General features: G+C 50.9%; 1 protein-coding gene across 2 annotated transcripts in view; it reads right to left on the bottom strand.

The window, feature by feature from the left end:
- Positions 1-21527, bottom strand: part of FHOD1 (formin homology 2 domain containing 1) — a 67555-nt gene that overhangs the window by 13495 nt on the left and 32533 nt on the right. For both annotated transcript variants that reach the window (XM_069739338.1, XM_069739337.1), the window contains exons 3-11: positions 9545-9609; positions 9207-9274; positions 7715-7820; positions 7516-7610; positions 7297-7408; positions 6953-7047; positions 5027-5170; positions 838-1178; positions 193-303 (exon numbers count right to left, since the gene is read on the bottom strand). In XM_069739338.1, the coding sequence (XP_069595439.1) occupies positions 193-303; positions 838-1178; positions 5027-5170; positions 6953-7047; positions 7297-7408; positions 7516-7610; positions 7715-7820; positions 9207-9274; positions 9545-9609 (1137 nt within the window). The remainder of the gene's footprint in view (positions 1-192; positions 304-837; positions 1179-5026; positions 5171-6952; positions 7048-7296; positions 7409-7515; positions 7611-7714; positions 7821-9206; positions 9275-9544; positions 9610-21527) is intronic.

The raw sequence follows: 21527 nt of genomic DNA, 5'->3' as shown, positions 1-21527 counted from the left end.
CAGTCTTGTATGAAAAAAGTTCAAGAAAAGTTTATTAACGTCCTGCTTTAGTTTCTCAGCATTTCTAGGACATTTTAGGGTTAAGGTTGCTTCCACCCTCTATTATTCCCATAGGAAAAAAAAAGGATTTTGTCCGATACCCGTCACTGATGTGATTTTTATAAGCCGCAATGTTCTTTAGTCACTACTTACTTAAATATACTCCGGTCACCGACTATGGGGGTCTTTTCCACCTCTGGGGGGGATTTGGACAGGCAGATGTTGGCGGAGCTGCTGTGCGTGCTGCCGCTCTCGGGGGTCAGTCTGTAAGGTGAGAACACGGAGAGGTTTAGTAACCGAACGCACAAATGTGAGCGCTAATATCACCGAACGCAAGAGTATTTAAAAAAAAAAAAAAAAAAAACGACTTAAGGTCTGTTACAAAAAATTTTTTAATTTTTTTAAAGTTAGTTTTAAAGTTGCACAATTTTTTTTTTTTTTTTTTAATAAAACTCAACTCCAGCAGCATTGTATCACCTCAGCTGGACACTAGGGGGCGGCATAGCAGTATATTTAGGAAAATGTCCCCATGGAAAGGGATAAATGGGGAAACGTCACAAAAAAATGTGTAATATTTTTCTGCAATGCAAAAAGTTGGCAATCACCAGAAAAAAAAAAAAAAAAAAAACTTTGTTAAAGACCCCAATGTAACACGAATTGTGGTGGCATATTTCGCTGCACAGTGGGCACCAAGGGTTTCAGACGATGATAAGCCCCCTCTGCCACCAGGACGCCCGCCCCCTACGGTACAGCGGCTCGTGTGTGTGGTGTATGGGGTGGTGGTAGGTTTGCACTCACTGCTCGCTCGATGGGGTCACATCCGGGCTCGGCGGCTCCACGTTCTGTTCCACCTCACAGCTTGGTGGGCTGGGGGGCGGCATCTTCTCTGGCGGTGACACGATGCATACGGCGGGCTTCTGCGCAGTGCACAGTTTAGCAGCATTCCTTAGGTTACTACTATTTTCAATAGGGGGCGCTACAGGTGTGGTGTTGTTGATCTTCGCCCATACTTCGGCGCTATTGCCCAGGGAACGTCTGGAGCGCCGTCCCTCTTCTACCCCCAGGGAATTTTTCCTACGATCCTTGCGGGGTACGCCGGAGGATTCCTCGTTGTCGCCGTCCTCCAATCGTAAAGCGCTCTGCACCAAACACAGGAGGTCGCCCCTCATTAATAAAGTGACATTTTGGGAACTGCACATAATAACTGCAAACGTTTAACGCAATGTATTTCTTTGTGAACGCTAATTGGCGCAGTCATTACTATTCTCAGTGTGAATAACAGACGACCCTCTGGTATCGTGGTCGCGCCATCTGTGGCAGGCACTGACACCGCAGGTACTTCACAGGGTGGTACGTGTGCTAGATAAGAGCGGGCACCACCCAGCCATGATTATTACAAGAGCAAATATAGGAAGGAAGCAAAGTTCACCACAGCAGAGGCCATAATATAACATACGGCTAGTCTTATACCCACGAGATGTCGTCACCACACTGCTGGCTGTCACTGGAAACAGTCAACAAGCATGGAGGATAGAGATGCCATCACCACACTGCTGGCTGTCACTGGAAACAGTCAACAAGCATGAGGATAGATATGCCGTCATTACACTGCTGGCTGTCACTGGAAACAGTCAACAAGCATGAGGATAGATATGCCGTCATTACACTGCTGGCTGTCACTGGAAACAGTCAACAAGCATGAGGATAGATATGCCGTCATTACACTGCTGGCTGTCACTGGAAACAGTCAACAAGCATGGAGGATAGAGATGCCGTCACCACACTGCTGGCTGTCACTGGAAACAGTCAACAAGCATGGAGGATAGAGATGCCGTCACCACACTGCTGGCTGTCACTGGAAACAGTCAACAAGCATGGAGGATAGAGATGCCGTCACCACACTGCTGGCTGTCACTGGAAACAGTCAACAAGCATGGAGGATAGAGATGCCGTCACCACACTGCTGGCTGTCACTGGAAACAGTCAACAAGCATGGAGGATAGAGATGCCGTCACCACACTGCTGGCTGTCACTGGAAACAGTCAACAAGCATGGAGGATAGAGATGCCGTCACCACACTGCTGGCTGTCACTGGAAACAGTCAACAAGCATGGAGGATAGAGATGCCGTCACCACACTGCTGGCTGTCACTGGAAACAGTCAACAAGCATGAGGATAGAGATGCCGTCATTACACTGCTGGCTGTCACTGGAAACAGTCAACAAGCATGAGGATAGTGGATGATAGTTTGCTGCTCCTACATCACATGACTGCAGTCACAATGGCACTTCCCCCCCCCCCCCAAAAAAAAAAAAAAAAAAAAAAAAAAAAAAAGCAAACTCCCAGATCAAGTACTGCACACGCATGGGATGATGGGAGATTTTAATATTTAAAGGAGTCGTCCAGGGTAAGAAAAACATTGCTACTGTGCATCCATCATGGAGCCAAACCTGTCCACACAGCGTACGTACATTCACCTAGAGAGGAGCTGCACTATTCAGCAGCCTGTGAACAGGTGTGACTCTAGCCATGTTTTTCTAACCTAGGACAATCCCTTTAAGGCCAACTTCCCAAAAAAGTGAAAACGACACGTATTTTCCACTGCACTCTTCTGTGTAAATTGGCTGGAGCTGCGCGAGAATCACAGCATGTGTTGTGCAGTGCAATGATATCCACAGAGGCACATAGCACTGCCGGGGTCACTGCCAGAGGGCAGCAGGATTTTCCGCTGCGTTTTAATACATCACAAGCTGCTAAAAATCTCCGCAGCGTAAATGGACAGGAGCTGGGGGTTTGAGATTAGCAGTATGTAACGAAGGTGAACTGTGCGGACTTCTCAGCTCCTTTTCGGCAGAGGTATGTATCGCTGTGGGGGTCACTGCCAGAGGTGCACAGTAAATATGGTCTGTGAGAACATGGTCTAGGACTGCCGTGTGAGCAGCATTTCACCTGTTTTACCAATGACAAGAGGCAGAATCCAGGACCCCCGACATATTATGCAACAAGCTAAGAGGAGTGAGGACTAAATAAACGTTTCTGCAGCTGCGGAGCTTTCCTCAGATGTGCTGCGTGGAGCATCATTGTACATAACGTGTCTGACCTCAACCCCATGATGTGGGAGGCGGAGGTCACCTGTGATCAGGATCATAACATTACAGAGCCCCGGGGAGGAGGGTGCTTCTGTCAGTCTGCGGAGGGTCTACATGACGGACGACTCCTATAAGTCATGGTGACATGCAACCTGTCTGTACATTATATGCTCTGCCTCCAGGTAACAGCTCAGATGACACAAGAAACATCCAGGATGAGGCCAGAAAAACGGGTAAAAAGCTAAAACTCCAATGAAAAGATCTACATCCCCTCTGCAATCTTAAAGGGTCTCGTGCACAGAAAGTTTTCCAACTTTCTAAAAGTTTTCAGGCCAGATTTTTTTTTTTAAACTGCATTTGCACCTCTTTTCTGTCTTTTTTTTTTTTGCATTAAATTCTTCTTTTACTGATTCAGAAATTTTTGAGTAAATGTTAAGAGTTGCGTGCAACGTTTTAATGGATCGGTCAACTTTTCTACTCTTAAAAAATGAGGGGGGAAAAAAAGATAGAGATTTGTAGCTTTAAGGTCCAATATTATCTGTCCATTTATTGGGACATTTCTTCCCCAGTTTTTTTGTGTTAAATTCTTGGATACATATAAATTATTACTATGATTTTTTTTTTTTTTTAAGAGGTGGGGAGAGCTTGTAAAAAGTAAACATTCGTTTATTTTTTTTAAATAAAATTTAATGTGCGTTTTGCACAATGCGAACGACTGGGGAGACCCCATGTGCATTTTTTTCCCGTTGTTGCAAAATAAAACCACTTTTTAAAAAGGAAGAATAATTTAATTTACATTTTTGTTTAAAAAAATAAAATTAGACTTGAAAAAAAATATATTGGCAGGACACCAGTCCAGTGGCCACTATATTTCCTAGTTCCCGAGACCTCCCCCGCATCTCTCCTGATCAGTAGTCCCCTGTGAGGTTCACACTGCTCTGACCAAGGAAGACCGGACGTGACTGAATGTTCCACTAGTTTTTTTTTTTATTTTTTTTAAAACATTTATTTTTGTGGCATCTGCTACTATTGGTGTAGACGAGGCTCCTGTGCACATCCCAGCAACGTAACTGCAGATTAGTCCAAATCATGACATTTAGTTATGCTGTGGTGTAGAAAGCGGCAACAAATTGTGACGGCTAAATAAAATGATATCTGCCTGCTCCACCACTAGGGGGAGCCTCCCTTGCACAGCCTGAGGTCTGTATGCAGGAAGCTCCTGTGCTCCCCCTAGTGGTGACTGCAATGATATCTGCCTGCAGCCACCACTAGGGGGAGCCTCCTCTGCAGAGCCTTAGGTCTGTATGCAGTAAACTCCTGTGCCCCTCTTAGTGGTGACTGCAATGATATCTGCCTGCAGCCACCACTAGGGGGAGCCTCTCTTGCACAGCCTGAGGTCTGTATGCAGGAAGCTCCTGTGCTCCCCCTAGTGGTGACTGCAGTGATAACAGCCTGCACAGCCTTGGGCCTGTATGCAGTAAGCTCCTGTGCTCCCCCTAATGGTGACTGCAATGATATCTGCCTGCAGCCACCACTAGGGGGAGCCTGCACAGCCTGAGGTCTGTATGCAGGAAGCTCCTGTGCTCCCCCTAGTGGTGACTGCAGGAAGGCAGAATATTAGGAAATGGCTCCAGTAACAGTTTCCTAATGTAATTGCAGCCTTAGAGCAATGTCTGAAGCTGCGGGAGCTCTGAGGGGCGGTCAGAGAAGACGTCTGGGGAATGCGTTTATGGAAATCATGTGAGGAATGCAGCGTCAGTAAGGAGATAGTGACGGCTCACATTGTTGGGAGGCGCAGGAGGATTTCCTTCTCGGTAACAGCTCATCAGTGACGGCGCAGACAGCCGATATGGCAGGAGACGTCTCCTGGGCGGGTGATGAGGGAGCGACAGACTCACCTCGTACAGAGCCAGCCGCTGCTTCAGGTCGGGGTCCGTCCCCTTGTGGTTCATGTGTCTCTGGATGAGCCGCTCCATGCCCAGCTGCTCCAGACAGTCCGTCACGTCGTAGAAGGAGTCCTGGTCCGGGAGCGCCCCCAACGTCTGCACAAACACAAGCGTCATCCGTAAGTCACCGGACCCTTATAAAATCCGCAAGCCACGGTCTACAACGCTCTACTCTATGGGGATATATATACAGCCCCCTCTGCACACATCAGTAAGGGGGCGCCACAGGGGGTCTCACTCACCTGCTTTCCTGAAAATTGGATTTGCTAAAAAAGACAACAGCTGGATTAGAAGCTCCGGGGGACACAGAACGGTGGGCACATATCACATTCATGCACAATGCCACAGCACACACAGCAGCAGGAGCGTTCTCGTGTGGGCACGGACCCCCTATAGGAGAACCGTGGGTGCACCCCCCTAAGTTTTCTATGTAACGGTGATCTGACCAGTGCGGGACGCTGTTCCCCAGGAATCTATGGCCGATTACAAGACTCCGATGGTCCTCACTCCGCCCTCAGATCATAAAAACTATCATTTAATTCTGCCATTACCCAGTAGGGGGCGACACTGCCATCCTGACGCATGACAGGAAGGACATTCAGGGTTAATTTAAAGCTGCATTGACATTTTTAAAAGTGATAATAGATCACTAGGATATGCCATCATTTAATGACCAACCTCTGGGACCTCCTGAAAATAAAAGCCACATATACAAGGCTCCAGCCCCCCAGGGTGCCGATATGCAGGGAAGACCAGTGATGGCAGATCTTATCGATAAGCATTGCCTTTAAGGTCTGACATCATGGATGTACTTGCCCTTTAAATATCAGAGTAGCTTTCCCCTTTAATTCCGGCTCATCCCCCCGGCTGGATGTGGTTTCATGGTGCTGGCTGCGGCTGATGGATGCGATCCCAGCTCTGCAGACTGGAGACGTAAAACACCAGCAGCGGCCTCTGATGAGGTGACGGTGCGGCTATAAAACATGTGCCGCGAGCGCCGCGTCATTTATTCTGGATTCATTCTCCAGGCGCGATGGGGGGACGTGCAATCTGCCCAACACACTGGGGGAAGGTGGATGCAGAAAGTTGCACCTTTTTTTTTGCAAAGGATGACAAGTTCCCCACTCTGGGTTGTATCACTTCTTGGCATCATACTTCTCACAGCTGAGCGTTTGCTACAATTGTATGCAGTGTAGACAATCCTCATCAAGCTGAAATCATGACAGCGCCGCTTGTTACAATGTATCACTCCGGATTCCAGGCTTTTGTCTAGACTGGATGCAATTGTAACAAACTCTCAGCTGTGATAAGTGTTAGGTCAGGATGGGGCTTGAGCCAATGTAATAATGCAAAGAAAGAGCAATTCACTTGACAGGAAGAAAAAAAATGAAGACATTTTAAAAAGTATCTTAGAAAGTCGCAATAATAATTCCACTCCATCTTCCCAAATGCCTCTGAAACCATGGGGGGTCCGCAGCACATCGCTCAGGAGTTGTGGGGTCTCATTATGACACAGGAACGGATAGAATACAGGAGCAAACCCAAAGAATGGCGGCTCCTCTAGTCCTACACAACCCCAGATCTGGATTATTGGCCTGGTGCACGGCTGACCGGAGCCCTGAAGAAGGGTCCTGTGCTTCTGCACAATGCCAGTGCACGGTGTGACGCTATACCATGCGCAGAGGGGGAGAAGCGTTGGGGAAGCGATGGTGGGCATGCAGAGGTAGGTGCAGGGATGCTAGAGCAGGGAAGGATGGGCTGTCCTGTGTGCCCAAGAAAAGCCGCCATGTTCACGCTTGCAATAACCCGGCGGCCATGTTTGTGCGTGTGATTGTGGCCCCCTACATGCTCAGTGCAGGGCCACCACTTCTTGCTTACCTTGTTGATGAGGGTCATGGCAAACACCAGCAGCTCCGAGTCCGCCCCATTCTTCTCTTCCAGGATATCTATGAGGTTTGACCACGGGTTGGTACCTGGATACGAGGGGTAAAACACCGGGCTGTCACGTGTATTTCCTGACACATTGTGACGACACAATGCTGGATATATCAGGATTATAGCGGACTGACGTTCACTAGGAGATTTGTGGGGTTAGGAGAGGACGAGGCGATGTAAACAGCAGATGTGGGGTCCTGACCTGGTGTGAGCCAGACCGGGGTCCTGCAGATGTGAGGACCCCCTGACCGCTCCATGACCTGTAAGGGTGCAGATGTGGGACTCACCCCGGTTGTGATCCACAGTGTTCACGGCTTTGATGAGGAGCGGGGCGTTGGATTCTGTGTACTCCACGAATACGATCAGCAGCTTGAGGGCCGTCTTCACCACCAGGCGGTACTGCGGGGGCAGAGGAGGGGCGTTAGGACCCAGCGTGTCATCATTCATTACTGTGTGAAGTATGGCGGCGCCGGCCGTGCGGGGACGGCGGACAGCGACGGACTCACCGGACTGCCGCACAGCGTGTACAGCCACTGCACCGTCTCATTGTGATTGATCACTCCATTCATCCCATCCACAAAGAGCATGATCTGACTCAGGGCTGCGGCCAAACACAAAGCGTCACAGGTCACCACAGTGTACCCCCAGCCCGGGCGGGGAGACGCCATCATGGCTGCCCCAGCTCGTTCTATGCCCAGTACTTACCCCTCAGGATGTAGTTTTGGTAGTTCTGGTCGGCCTCCGCCCCGACCTTGATGAGACACGTCAGCCCCTCCGAATTCACAAACTCCGGCACCAGGTCTTTATCCTCCTGTGAAAGCATTAACACAAGAAAGGTATCAGAAGGGCATGCTGGGGCTTATAGTACCACGCTATGCTTCATGTAGCATACAGGGGTGCGAGACAATGATGCCGACACTCTGGGTGCGAGACAATGACGCCGACACTCGGGGTGCGGGACAATGACGCCGACACTCGGGGTGCGGGACAATGACGCCGACACTCGGGGTGCGGGACAATGACGCCGACACTCGGGGTGCGGGACAATGACGCCGACACTCGGGGTGCGGGACAATGACGCCGACACTCGGGGTGCGGGACAATGACGCCGACACTCGGGGTGCGGGACAATGACGCCGACACTCGGGGTGCGGGACAATGACGCCGACACTCGGGGTGCGGGACAATGACGCCGACACTCGGGGTGCGGGACAATGACGCCGACACTCGGGGTGCGGGACAATGACGCCGACACTCGGGGTGCGGGACAATGACGCCGACACTCGGGGTGCGGGACAATGACGCCGACACTCGGGGTGCGGGACAATGACGCCGACACTCGGGGTGCGGGACAATGACGCCGACACTCGGGGTGCGGGACAATGACGCCGACACTCGGGGTGCGGGACAATGACGGCGACACTCGGGGTGCGGGACAATGACGGCGACACTCGGGGTGCGGGACAATGACGGCGACACTCGGGGTGCGGGACAATGACGCCGACACTCGGGGTGCGGGACAATGACGCCGACACTCGGGGTGCGGGACAATGACGCCGACACTCGAGGTGCGGGACAATGACGCCGACACTCGGGGTGCGGGACAATGACGCCGACACTCGGGGTGCGGGACAATGACGCCGACACTCGGGGTGCAGGACAATGACGCCGACACTCGGGGTGCAGGACAATGACGCCGACACTCGGGGTGCAGGACAATGACGCCGACACTCGGGGTGCGGGACAATGACGGCGACACTCGGGGTGCGGAACAATGACGCCGACACTCGGGGTGCGGGACAATGACGGCGACACTCGGGGTGCGGGACAATGACGCCGACACTCGGGGTGCGGGACAATGACGCCGACACTCGGGGTGCGGGACAATGACGCCGACACTCGGGGTGCGGGACAATGACGGCGACACTCGGGGTGCGGGACAATGACGCCGACACTCGGGGTGCAGGACAATGACGGTGACACTCGGGGTGCAGGACAATGACGGCGACACTCGGGGTGCAGGACAATGACGGCGACACTCGGGGTGCAGGACAATGACGCCGACACTTGGGGTCTCATATCACCACCACTTAAGACTCATTTGATCCCTCAGACATCTGGATCCCATTATAGACTCACAATCGGGGGCCACATTTCCGTGAACCCCCCCAATATACAGTCAGCGGAGAATTCTTACCTGGAACAGCTGTTTGAGTGAGAAGAGCGACCTCCGTAACTCAGGGCCATTGGAGTTGTATAACTTTTCTGAGGAGTGAGAAGAAAGAAGTGATCACGAGACGCGTCACAGATTCCATCCTGCACCGAGGACTTCACATCCCAGCTCCGCCCTGGATGATCCCCCCACAACACTGGAGTCTGGGAGCAGCGGTGCCAATAAGGGGGCGTCTGCTCCACGTCATCTCCCCCCCCCCCCGTCCTGTGACACCCGACCGCTGCAGAACATCTGTAGACACTAATCCGTCTGAGAGCGGAGGAGGCCAAGTCTGCATCTGGAGTCATTTCATGGGGTCTCACCTAGGATGGCGTGCACTCTCACTGTCAGCTGTGTCCGGAGGATCAGCGTCGGACGTCTGCCTTTGCTGGAAGAAAAAAAAAAAATTCCCATGAATGAAATGTAGCGGTAGATTCACTGCGCAGAAGGTCATACAGTGTATGGAAGTGGAGACTAGCACAGCAATTGACGCTGCTCGGGTCAGACATCCGCTCCTATGTGGCCCTCAGTCCTCACTTCTGCCTCCAGCATCTGCTCCTATGTGGCCCTCAGTCCTCACTTCTGCCTCCAGCATCTGCTCCTATGTGGTCGCCGGTCCTCACCTGTGCCCCTAGTATCTGCTCCTGTGTGGATGCTAGTCCTCACCTCTGCCCCCAGTATCCACTCCTGTGGCCTCTGGTCCTCATCTCTGCCCCCAGCATCTGATCCTATGTTGTCGCCGGTCCTCACCTCTTCTGCCTCCAGCATCTGCTCCTATGTTGTTGCCAGTCCTCACCTCTGCCCCCAGCATCTGATCCTATGTTGTCTCCGGTTCTCACCTCTTCTGCCCCCAGCATCCGCTCCTATGTGGCAGCTGGTCCTCACCTCTTCTACCCCCAGTATCTGTTCCTATGTTGTCGCCGGTCCTCACCTCTGCCCCCAGTATCTGCTCCTATGTTGTCACCGGTCCTCACCTCTTCTACCCCCAGTATCTGCTCCTATGTTGTCGCCGGTCCTCACCTCATCTGCCCCCAGCATCTGCTTTTATGTGGCAGCTGGTCCTCACCTCTGCCCCCAGTATCCGCTCCTCTGTGGCCTCTGGTCTTCACCTGTGCCCCCAGTATCTGCTCCTATGTTGTCGCATGTCCTCACCTCTTCTGCCCCCAGCATCTGCTTTTATGTGGCCGCCGATCCTCACCTCTGCTCCTGGCATCCCCTTCACCGTGCCAGCCAGTCTTTAAAGGGACACTGTCACCTGATGTGGTGGGAACAATCTTCAGCCATAGGGGCGGGGTTTTCGGGTGTTTGATTCACCCTTTCCTTACCCGCTGGCTGCATGCTGTCTGCAATATTGGATTGAAGTTCATTCTCTGTCCTCCGTAGTACATGCCTGCACAGTGCAATCTTGCCTTGCGCAGGCGTGTACTATGGAGGACAGAAAATGAACTTCAATCCAATATTGCAGCCAGCGGGTAAGGAAAGGGTGAATCAAACACCCAAAAACCCCGCCCCTATGGCTGAAGATTGTTCCCTCCAAATTCAGGTGACAGAGTCCCTTTAACTCTGTGCCTGGCATCCTGGGCACCTCTAGTCCTTTCTCAGCCCAGCGACATGGCGCACAATACCGGGCGCAGAAATGAAGCCCGACTACCACGAAAATAGTCAATATCAGTCAACTCCTGTAACTACAGGTCACAGAATGCCCTTTTGCAAATCGATAGAGCAAATAGCCTCGGTATCTGCAATGGCAGCAACATTGGTGCCCCTAGACTCCTTGCAGAATCACGCCCGTTGCTTCCAAAACCCAGCGTCACTTTGCAATCTGGGAAAGCTGAGTAATGCTCCTCTTCCTCCTCTGCTTATTGTCCGTGAATGCAAATTACATTATTTAGATCCAAAACCTAAAATCATAAAATACTTTGCGCAGCTGAGAGTTTGTTACACTGTATCCAGTCTAGTGCAAAGAGGTCTGAAAGGCAGAAACTTCTGTTTGTTACATGTATCCGTGTTCACACCATGCAGATTTTTAGTGACATTTTTAAAGATAAAAATGCTGCGTTTTTGAAAATGGTCAGAACAAAATAACCCACTGGGAATGCAAAGTGTGAACACGGCCTCAAGTGCATCAATCTGCCATCCAGACCTCCCTCCTCATGGAACATTGTCCAGCTCTGGATGTGACTGTGACAAACCCTCAGCTGTGACAAGTATCAGGCCGGAGAGGATTTTCAGTCCCTGAGTGCCAGCAGTGAGGTTTCTATTCACAGACAGAAGTCCGGTTATTACATGACGTTTCTCAGAGTCTTATTCTGCATGCAGTCGGTGAAGGTTACGTTGCTTTTTTGATAATATTCAGCTCCTGCCGGTGACTTCACAGGAAGCGTTCATCACTGGTTACCATCATGGATGCGACATAAGGCCATTACCCTGATTACATGCTGTGAATCACAGGAATATCCGGCCGCAGTGCAGGGGGCTGCCTCTAGGGGCGACCTCGAGCTGTAGAACACACAGGCTATATGATTAGTCTGCCCACTCTACACACTATGGGACATCAGATCAGCACAGGTCTGCACTGTCTGGGCATGCTGGGATACTTAGTCCGCCCTCATTTTATGAGGCCAAGCATGCTTAGTAATTCCAGGAAGAGGATCAGGACAACATGAGCACAATGGCTTTAGTAACAGGAAGCCGGCCATTGTTAGGAAGGGTCATTAGCATGGGCCGAACGCCTGGGACCGGTCAGACTGGTCTGTAAGACTGTGATTGCCCAGGGCTGTCAGGTCATGATGAGAGTTGTAGTATGCCAACAATTAGTAGGTCGGTGCTGATGGATTCAGGGACCACAAGCCATCCATTACACCTAAACTTTCCCATGTCCGCACGTCACAGGCCCGCAGGGACCCGAGGTCTCCACCATCTTCCCCGAACAGTGCGAATACCTCAAAAGACCAAATTCCTTCCAGTTTGTTATGAGAGAGGAAGAAACGGAGGCAGCGATGTGTCCGGGGCCGCGGAAATGGGATTAGGACTTAGCCCAGCAGATGTCGTCCCGGCTGTTGAGCGCTGCGGACCCCGGCTTATTACAGCTCGTCCTGCACTGATCCTGATCAGCAGCAACAGGAGGTCCGATACTGGGGGGCAGCACAGCGTGGCGCTGACACCGGGGAGGGGGCAGGACAGCGAGACGTCGACACCGGGGAGGGGGCAGGACAGCGAGATGCCGGCACCGGGGAGGGGGCAGGACAGCTAAGCGCCAACACCAAAAAGGGGGCAGGACAGCTAAGCGCCGACAACCTAAGAGGGGGCAGGACAGCTAGGCGCATACACCAAAGAGGGGGCAGAACAGCGAGTCACAGACACCAAAGAGGGGACAGGACAGCTAGGCACCGACACCAAAGAGGTGGCAGCACAGCTAGACACCGACACCAAAGAGGTGGCAGCACAGCTAGGCACCGACACCAAAGAAGGGTCAGAACAGCGAGGTGCAGACACAGGCAGAGCGCCCCCTTGCTCCCTGGTTGCCGGTAGAGCACCCCCTTGCTCCCTGGTTGCCGGTAGAGCACCCCCTTGCTCCCTGGTTGCCGGTAGAGCACCCCCTTGCTCCCTGGTTGCCGGTAGAGCACCCCCTTGCTCCCTGGTTGCCGGTAGAGCACCCCCTTGCTCCCTGGTTGCCGGTAGAGCACCCCCTTGCTCCCTGGTTGCCGGTAGAGCGCCCCCTTTCTCACTGGTTGCCGGTAGAGCGCCCCTTTTCTCACTGGTTGCCGGTAGAGCGCCCCCTTTCTCACTGGTTGCCGGTAGAGCGCCCCCTTTCTCACTGGTTGCCGGTAGAGCGCCCCTTTTCTCCCTGGTTGCCGGTAGAGCGCCCCCTTTCTCCCTGGTTGCCGGTAGAGCGACCCCTTTCTCACTGGTTGCCGGTAGAGCGACCCCTTTCTCACTGGTTGCCGGTAGAGCGCCCCCTTTCTCACTGGTTGCCGGTAGAGCGCCCCCTTTCTCACTGGTTGCCGGTAGAGCGCCCCCTTTCTCCCTGGTTGCCGGTAGAGCGCCCCCTTTCTCCCTGGTTGCCGGTAGAGCGCCCCCTTTCTCCCTGGTTGCCGGTAGAGCGCCCCTTTTCTCACTGGTTGCCGGTAGAGCGCCCCCTTGCTCCCTGGTTGCCGGTAGAGCGCCCCCTTTCTCACTGGTTGCCGGTAGAGCGCCCCTTTTCTCACTGGTTGCCGGTAGAGCGCCCCCTTTCTCACTGGTTGCCGGTAGAGCGCCCCCTTTCTCACTGGTTGCCGGTAGAGCGCCCCTTTTCTCCCTGGTTGCCGGTAGAGCGCCCCCTTTCTCCCTGGTTGCCGGTAGAGCGACCCCTTTCTCACTGGTTGCCGGTAGAGCGCCCCCTTTCTCACTGGTTGCCGGTAGAGCGCCCCCTTTCTCCCTGGTTGCCGGTAGAGCGCCCCCTTCCTCCCTGGTTGCCGGTAGAGCGCCCCCTTTCTCCCTGGTTGCCGGTAGAGCGCCCCTTTTCTCACTGGTTGCCGGTAGAGCGCCCCCTTTCTCACTGGTTGCCGGTAGAGCGCCCCCTTTCTCACTGGTTGCCGGTAGAGCGCCCCCTTTCTCCCTGGTTGCCGGTAGAGCGACCCCTTTCTCCCTGGTTGCCAGTAGAGCGACCCCTTTCTCCCTGGTTGCCAGTAGAGTGCCCCCTTTCTCCCGCCTCCTCGGGTCCTGGCTGTAGGTAGAGCATCTTCTCCATCTCTATATATCTACATTACACCCCCTTTTCCCTGGTCGCCTGGAAGTGCACCCCCTTCTCTCGGCAGCGCGTCCCCCCTTCTCCCAGCTCCTCAGGTCCCCGCTGTGGGCAGAGCATCTTCTCCATCTATATATATCTACATTACACAGCAATGTCAGCTCCCGGTGTCAGACAGCTGCTCCTCCTCTATTTCAAGTTCTGAGCAGTGATGAGGTTGCAGGCGGCAGGCAAACTCCTCAATATACCACCTGCCCAGACACCGGACACCCACCCCGACGCCATATGCTGCTCATCAGAGTCACTACTACTCCCAATCTCCATCCTAAAGGAGAAGGCTTCATATTTACTACACGCAGTAAAGTACGGCAGTCTCCAGAACCAAGAAGAAAAGGACGCAGACAAGTGAGGAGGCTGAAGATTCACAGTTCCGTATTGGAAGCAGCACAAAGTATTTCAGGAGAGGAGTGCGCTGACCGGATTGACTCCTAGTATTAGGGCTCTGTAACGGCTCAGAGACCCCTATTTAACAAGTATAAGACGTCACCTTATAGATGACCCCAGATACTGAACTACAACACAATCACCACTTGCAGTGCAGGTATATGAATCTATTGCTCCCTGTTATCAGCCACTTCAGGCTGCAGTGAGGCTGACTGTAGTGGTCTTTAATGGGGCGGGTGACAGGACATGAGGAGACTGACGGCCCCCCAGGACACCCATCTTATGTCCTATATCGGCAGGGAAGCGAGTCAGCGCCGTGCCCTTTACCGCCTGGCGATAAGAGCGTTGACTCCGGTCATCACTGATCTGACAACTCAAGGACAGAAAGATGTCTCCTACACTGTATTGTCAGGACTTCGTCTGCTTCCTCCCCACACAGGAGATGGCCCCCCAATACCAGTCACCACAGCATTGCCGAAAAGCCGGTGATGTCCCTTTACTAGAGCGTTTGGTTACGACAACAGCTGATCGGCCATGACACTGCCCGGTGCCGGCTAGGAGACGCTACCTGGGGTATTGTACTTGTGTGGAGCGCGGAAACCCAATCCACGGCCGCAGCGCAGGGAGGCAAACACTTCCAGTCGCTGTTTACCTTGGCACGGAGCAAGCGGCTCGAGAACGTGATGGGTGGATCTGGTTTATTTGCTCAGCGATCATTATCTTCTGGCCCAATGCTTATCCAAAGTCAAGAGCCAAAATGATCCTGTAGAAGCCTCCAGCTATTCTTAGCCATGGCCAAACAATGGGTCAAGTATGGCTCAAGGGGCCGAGCAGAACCAGCAGGGAAGGAAATGGGGGTCAGCAGAGACGAGAGGAGCTTATTTCCTAAATCCGACTGCACCCAAACAGCTTATACCCATAAATATACGACACAGAGCGCCCGAACGGAAGGCTCCGGAAATACTGAAAAAGTATAAACTAAACATAAATATACAAATAACCTTCACTAAAAATAATTACATACATTATATTACTTATCCTGTATTATACTCCAGAGCTGCACTCACTATTCTGCTGGTGCAGTCACTGTGTACACACATTACATTACTGATCCCGAGTTACATCCTGTATTATACCCCAGAGCTGCACCCACTATTCTGCTGGTGCAGTCACTGTGTACATACATTACATTACTGATCCTGAGTTACCTCCTGTATTATACCCCAGAGCTGCACCCACTATTCTGCTGGTGCAGTCACTGTGTACATACATTACTGATCCTGAGTTACCTCCTGTATTATACCCCAGAGCTGCACTCACTATTCTGCTGGTGCAGTCACTGTGTACATACATTACTGATCCTGAGTTACATCCTGTATTATACCCCAGAGCTGCACTCACTATTCTGCTGGTGCAGTCACTGTGTACATATATTACATTACTGATCCTGAGTTACATCCTGTATTATACCCCAGAGCTGCACCCACTATTCTGCTGGTGCAGTCACTGTGTACATACATTACTGATCCTGAGTTACCTCCTGTATTATACCCCAGAGCTGCACTCACTATTCTGCTGGTGCAGTCACTGTGTACATACATTACATTACTGATCCTGAGTTACATCCTGTATTATACCCCAGAGCTGCACTCACTATTCTGCTGGTGCAGTCACTGTGTACATACATTACATTACTGATCCTGAGTTACATCCTGTATTATACCCCAGAGCTGCACTCACTATTCTGCTGGTGCAGTCACTGTGTACATACATTACATTACTGATCCTGAGTTACATCCTGTATTATACTCCAGAGCTGCACTCACTATTCTGCTGGTGCAGTCACTGTGTAGATACATTACATTACTGATCCTGAGTTACATCCTGTATTATACCCCAGAGCTACACTCACTATTCTGCTGGTGCAGTCACTGTGTACATACATTACTGATCCTGAGTTACCTCCTGTATTATACCCCAGAGCTGCACTCACTATTCTGCTGGTGCAGTCACTGTGTACATACATTACTGATCCTGAGTTACATCCTGTATTATACCCCAGAGCTGCACTCACTATTCTGCTGGTGCAGTCACTGTGTACATATATTACATTACTGATCCTGAGTTACATCCTGTATTATACCCCAGAGCTGCACCCACTATTCTGCTGGTGCAGTCACTGTGTACATACATTACTGATCCTGAGTTACCTCCTGTATTATACCCCAGAGCTGCACTCACTATTCTGCTGGTGCAGTCACTGTGTACATACATTACATTACTGATCCTGAGTTACATCCTGTATTATACCCCAGAGCTGCACTCACTATTCTGCTGGTGCAGTCACTGTGTACATACATTACATTACTGATCCTGAGTTACATCCTGTATTATACCCCAGAGCTGCACTCACTATTCTGCTGGTGCAGTCACTGTGTACATACATTACATTACTGATCCTGAGTTACATCCTGTATTATACTCCAGAGCTGCACTCACTATTCTGCTGGTGCAGTCACTGTGTAGATACATTACATTACTGATCCTGAGTTACATCCTGTATTATACCCCAGAGCTACACTCACTATTCTGCTGGTGCAGTCACTGTGTACATACATTACTGATCCTGAGTTACCTCCTGTATTATACCCCAGAGCTGCACTCGCTATTCTGCTGGTGCAGTCACTCTGTACATACATTACATTACTGATCCTGAGTTATATCCTGTATTATACCCCAGAGCTACACTCACTATTCTGCTGGTGCAGTCACTGTGCACATAAATTACTGATCCTGAGTTACATCCTGTATTATACCCCAGAGCTACACTCACTATTCTGCTGGTGCAGTCACTGTGTACATACGTTACATTACTGATCCTTAGTCACATCCTGCATTACACTCCGGAGCTGCGCTCTATGTTATGACTTGGACTCTCCCTCTCACATAATGAGACTTTATTTCCTATTTACTTTTGATGGTCACAAATGAAGGAAATGATTATTTTATATCTGAAGCTTCTGGAAAATAAAGCAGATATGATCTACACATCGTGCCGAGGCTTTTCCTATTCACTGCTGTGCTGGGATCAGACGGCTCCGTGGTATATGTGGCTATGACATGGAGGATTATACTGGAGATCCTCTCCTTGGCCTTTCTTCTGTATTACATGACAATAAGTGGACACAGCCGATATTGGTTATTATGTGAGGTCACACGGCTCCTGCAGCCAAAACCGGCAAAAGTGAAACCCAGCCAGAGAATACTGCGAGTATGGCGCTGTGGCTTTAAGACGCATGGTCCAGCTGTTCCTGTCCCCTTATCTGTCTCCGGGGATCGTGGCTTCCCACAGTGACTCAAGTCTTCTATGAATACCACCGCTGACAAGAGAGAAAAATGACTCACGGCACAGGAAAAACACAAGTTCAATGTCCACTGGTGAGGAAGGTGGGTTCTCCAAGGAACGTGCTGTCCATACCGAAGACGACCAAGGAACGATTGATAGGAAAAGGACCAATAGTTGTCCCATAAGTGCTGGTAATGAAGAATCACAATGACAGGGACCCTGCGTGTTCCTGACAATCACACATGTCAAGACCGGGCGTCACGCACCATCATGGAGGCTGCTACTGGGTGCTATGGACCATGGAGCCACCATAAGCTCACGTTTTGGTTCCCATGAGGAGTACAACTCAACCACCTGACACATGACCCTGAAATTCTCAGAGGAACCCACCATGAAGTCACTTATTGGGTCCTATACTAAAAGGGCCCTCCAATTTGTGGGTCCGTGACCTTGTAATGCCCACTTTAAGGTTACGTTTTGGCTCCTAAGGTGTGAAGGGTCAAAATGTCAAAGGCATTAACCCATAGTGCTCAGAGACCCGTTTTAGGTTCCAACCTTTGGACTCACCAGAACTCCCCGAGATTCCCATCATGAAGTCATGTTACCTCTTCTCCTAGAGCAGATTGTCAGATTTCACATCTGAGGGATTCGGAGGTTTGGTGGTGGGTCGTTAATATGCTAGAGGACCCTCAATCTTTCATGGAAGTCTGCTCAAGACTTGGAGGTCCTAGCTTTGGCCGATTGGGGTTTATTCAAATAACCAAGCATGCATATGGAAATGTGGCGTATGTGCCTAACCTTTTAGTGTTTCCCGGATTCCGCCATCTTATTCTGCCCCGGAGATGTGGTGTATATAAATATACGACTGCGGGCTTGTGTGGACAAACGTCTCTCCGGTGACTCCCTCAAGCCGCTGGATATTTCCCACAGAGCTGGGAGTGATGGAATGACACAATGATACCTATAATTATCTCTATATACACTGTGCCTATTGTATTCCTCGCACACAACCACTACGAGCCTGGCAGAGTGTGCCACGCACTGGTGTGTACTGGGAGGCTGCCTCATATTCCACTGCTGGCTGCGTTGCCCATGATAAGGGGGGCAGCCAGGTGTCGTGTCCTAGCGGCACTCAGTATAAGGGGTCCAGGCATCAAAGTCAACACTCTCCTGAGACCAGACAGGACATAAGACCCTTCTATCGGGGTCACCGCACATGGGATATCCTCCTAACAAACAAGCCAACACCAAGCAGCTCCCACTCTGGTGTTATTTGGATGGACACCATGCAACGCCTGGATGGCTACAGCTTCCCCCCACATTGACAGCAGATAGTTGGGGGTCTCTAAATCTGAACAGACAGCGATTGGCTGATTATTGCACCAGCATGAATTACAGAAGAATTTTCTTCACAAGACAAACCCTCAAAAAACAAATCCTTTAGTTTTTTTTCTCCTTGCAGCTCCCCATAAAATTTTCTTCAGGTCGCCTAGCTATAAGCGGTATTCCGGTATGGGTGACCAATCGCATGTACTCCAATCCTATCTACCCTACAGGATACTGGCTTTCTGCACAACACAGACTTGTTTCAGGTCCAAATGATGGATTTCCATGGAAGAATATGGCTGTCCCAGGTGTTTTCCCGCTCCATGCAGGTGGCATCATTGGACGATATCCAACAAAGACAAAGTATGATTCCCACATGTCAATGTAACGTGCTCTCTGCTGATAAACAATGCACACCATGACTTTCTTAAGTAATGTAGGTAGAATGGTAATGCTCAACTCCAGGTCAGATGATGGAAGTCCAGCAAGGATCGCACACATGGGAGGTCGGAAGCAGCACAAGAACTTAACTTTCTATATAATGGGCTGGAGATAAATCCTTTTCCTACACTTGCACAATCATTCACATCCATCTCACTGTCAGTAATCCTCGCCCATCTAGATCTCCTCCAAAAGACTTATTCCGGCCCATCGAGGTCTCCTCCGAAAGACTTGTTCCGACCCATCGAGGTCTCCTCCAAAAGACTAGCACCGGCCAATCGTGGTCTCCTCCAAAAGACTAGCTCCAGCCTATCGAGGCCTCCTCCAAAACACTAGCTCCAGCCCATCAAGGTCTCCTCCAAAAGACTAGCTCCAGCCCATCAAGGTCTCCTCCAAAAGACTAGCTCAGGCCCATCGAGGTCTCCTCCAAAAGACATGCTCCGGCCCATCCAGGTCTCCTCCAAAAGACTAGCTCAGGCCCATCAAGGTCTCCTCCAAAAGACTAGCTCCAACCCATCAAGGTCTCCTCCAAAAGACTAGCTCCGGCCAATCGAGGTCTCCTCCAGAAGACATGCTCCGGCCCATCCAGGTCTCCTCCAAAGATGTGGTCTGGTCTTTCAAAGTCTCCCCAAAAGACTTGGTCTTGATATTTAGTCTTCATCCGATTATTCAAGCATCAAGGTCTTCTATGAGCAGAATCAGCTCAATATGTCCAGAAGATTAACTTAAAGCTTTCGTTAGGTTAATATGTCAGACGGTGAATCAGGCGCTTCCATTTATTCATTTGAATGGCCACAAGGGGAAATCCTGAATCCTTGAGAAAAAAAACCTATATGATGGTTTTTCCAACCCACAGAGCAAATATTAATAGCCACCAACTCATCTTGGGGAAAAAAAACAAAAACATGTCCGATTTTGTCCCCCATTGTGATTATCTGGTGGCCAGAACAGCATGACCTAATCGATCGGACTATATCTACAAGTTCACGGAGAGCAAACTAGATTTTAGCTGAATAATTTATTTCAATTTTATCCAAAAGCGGCCAGAAAAGCAGGATTGCTGCCACCGTGTACCCTGACGTGACACGGCTTGCTGGAGGCCACAAGTTGGTCTTTCCAGATAACATGTGAACACGGCAAGACAGGATCCCCGGACCCCTCCATTCATCACCTCTGCTCCAACCGTTATAGATGATGCCGATAAACCCGGCTCTGCAAATGATCACAGCCGGCGCTGGCTCGGGGCCACGCAGATTAGATGGGGAGGAGATAAAATAATTCATTTCAATGACTTCTCCTGTCATCAGCGCACAGAAGGCCAATTACTCGCGACAACTGAACACATGTACCAGATAACGGGTTCCATGTGGCGCTTCTACCTTGAACTTGGAGCGACCCTTCATCAGAAATTTCCCCTGAAATAAGCCAGGCCGCTGCAGACGACAAGTGTCGCCATTACTGGGGCCCAATCCCTCCCCGCCGGCCCCAATGCCAGGGGCTTCATATGCAACTGCAAAAACCCAACTTTGGGACCAACAGCAACATTAAAAGGGGCTCTAAGAAAAATGAGCGTGGATGATTTCCAGCACGGTTTCCAATCTAGCAAAGGTGAAATTTGCTGCACCAGCTGCTTAAAACACATGCAGATTTTCCAGCGAGCAAAATAGTTCCACGTTTGCACCCTGGCAAAATAAGATGACGGGTTTTCATCCTCCTTTACGTGACAGAAAGCAGATAATTTGCACAACGTCAGAATTTTTATTGCTACGTTCTGCCAAGCACCCATGTGATTGTAGACCGGCATGACGGAAAATGAGCCACTTTTTCCATCTGCCCCCCCCCTCGCCATTACCCAGGAACTTTCAGTAGAATGACGGATGATCTCGCCTTGTACGAGACGGAGGCCGTGTATACAGGGATGGAGTCAGCGTGTATGGATACGTATACACCGGCAGCAGCAGATTGGGGAGGCCCTGGTATATGGCAGGAGCTCCCGTCCCATCGGCTGCTATACGCTGACAGA

This window comes from Ranitomeya imitator, chromosome 9 (assembly GCF_032444005.1).
Source record: "Ranitomeya imitator isolate aRanImi1 chromosome 9, aRanImi1.pri, whole genome shotgun sequence".
Lineage (NCBI taxonomy): Eukaryota > Metazoa > Chordata > Amphibia > Anura > Dendrobatidae > Ranitomeya > Ranitomeya imitator.
This window is presented reverse-complemented; position numbering and strand designations above follow the sequence as displayed.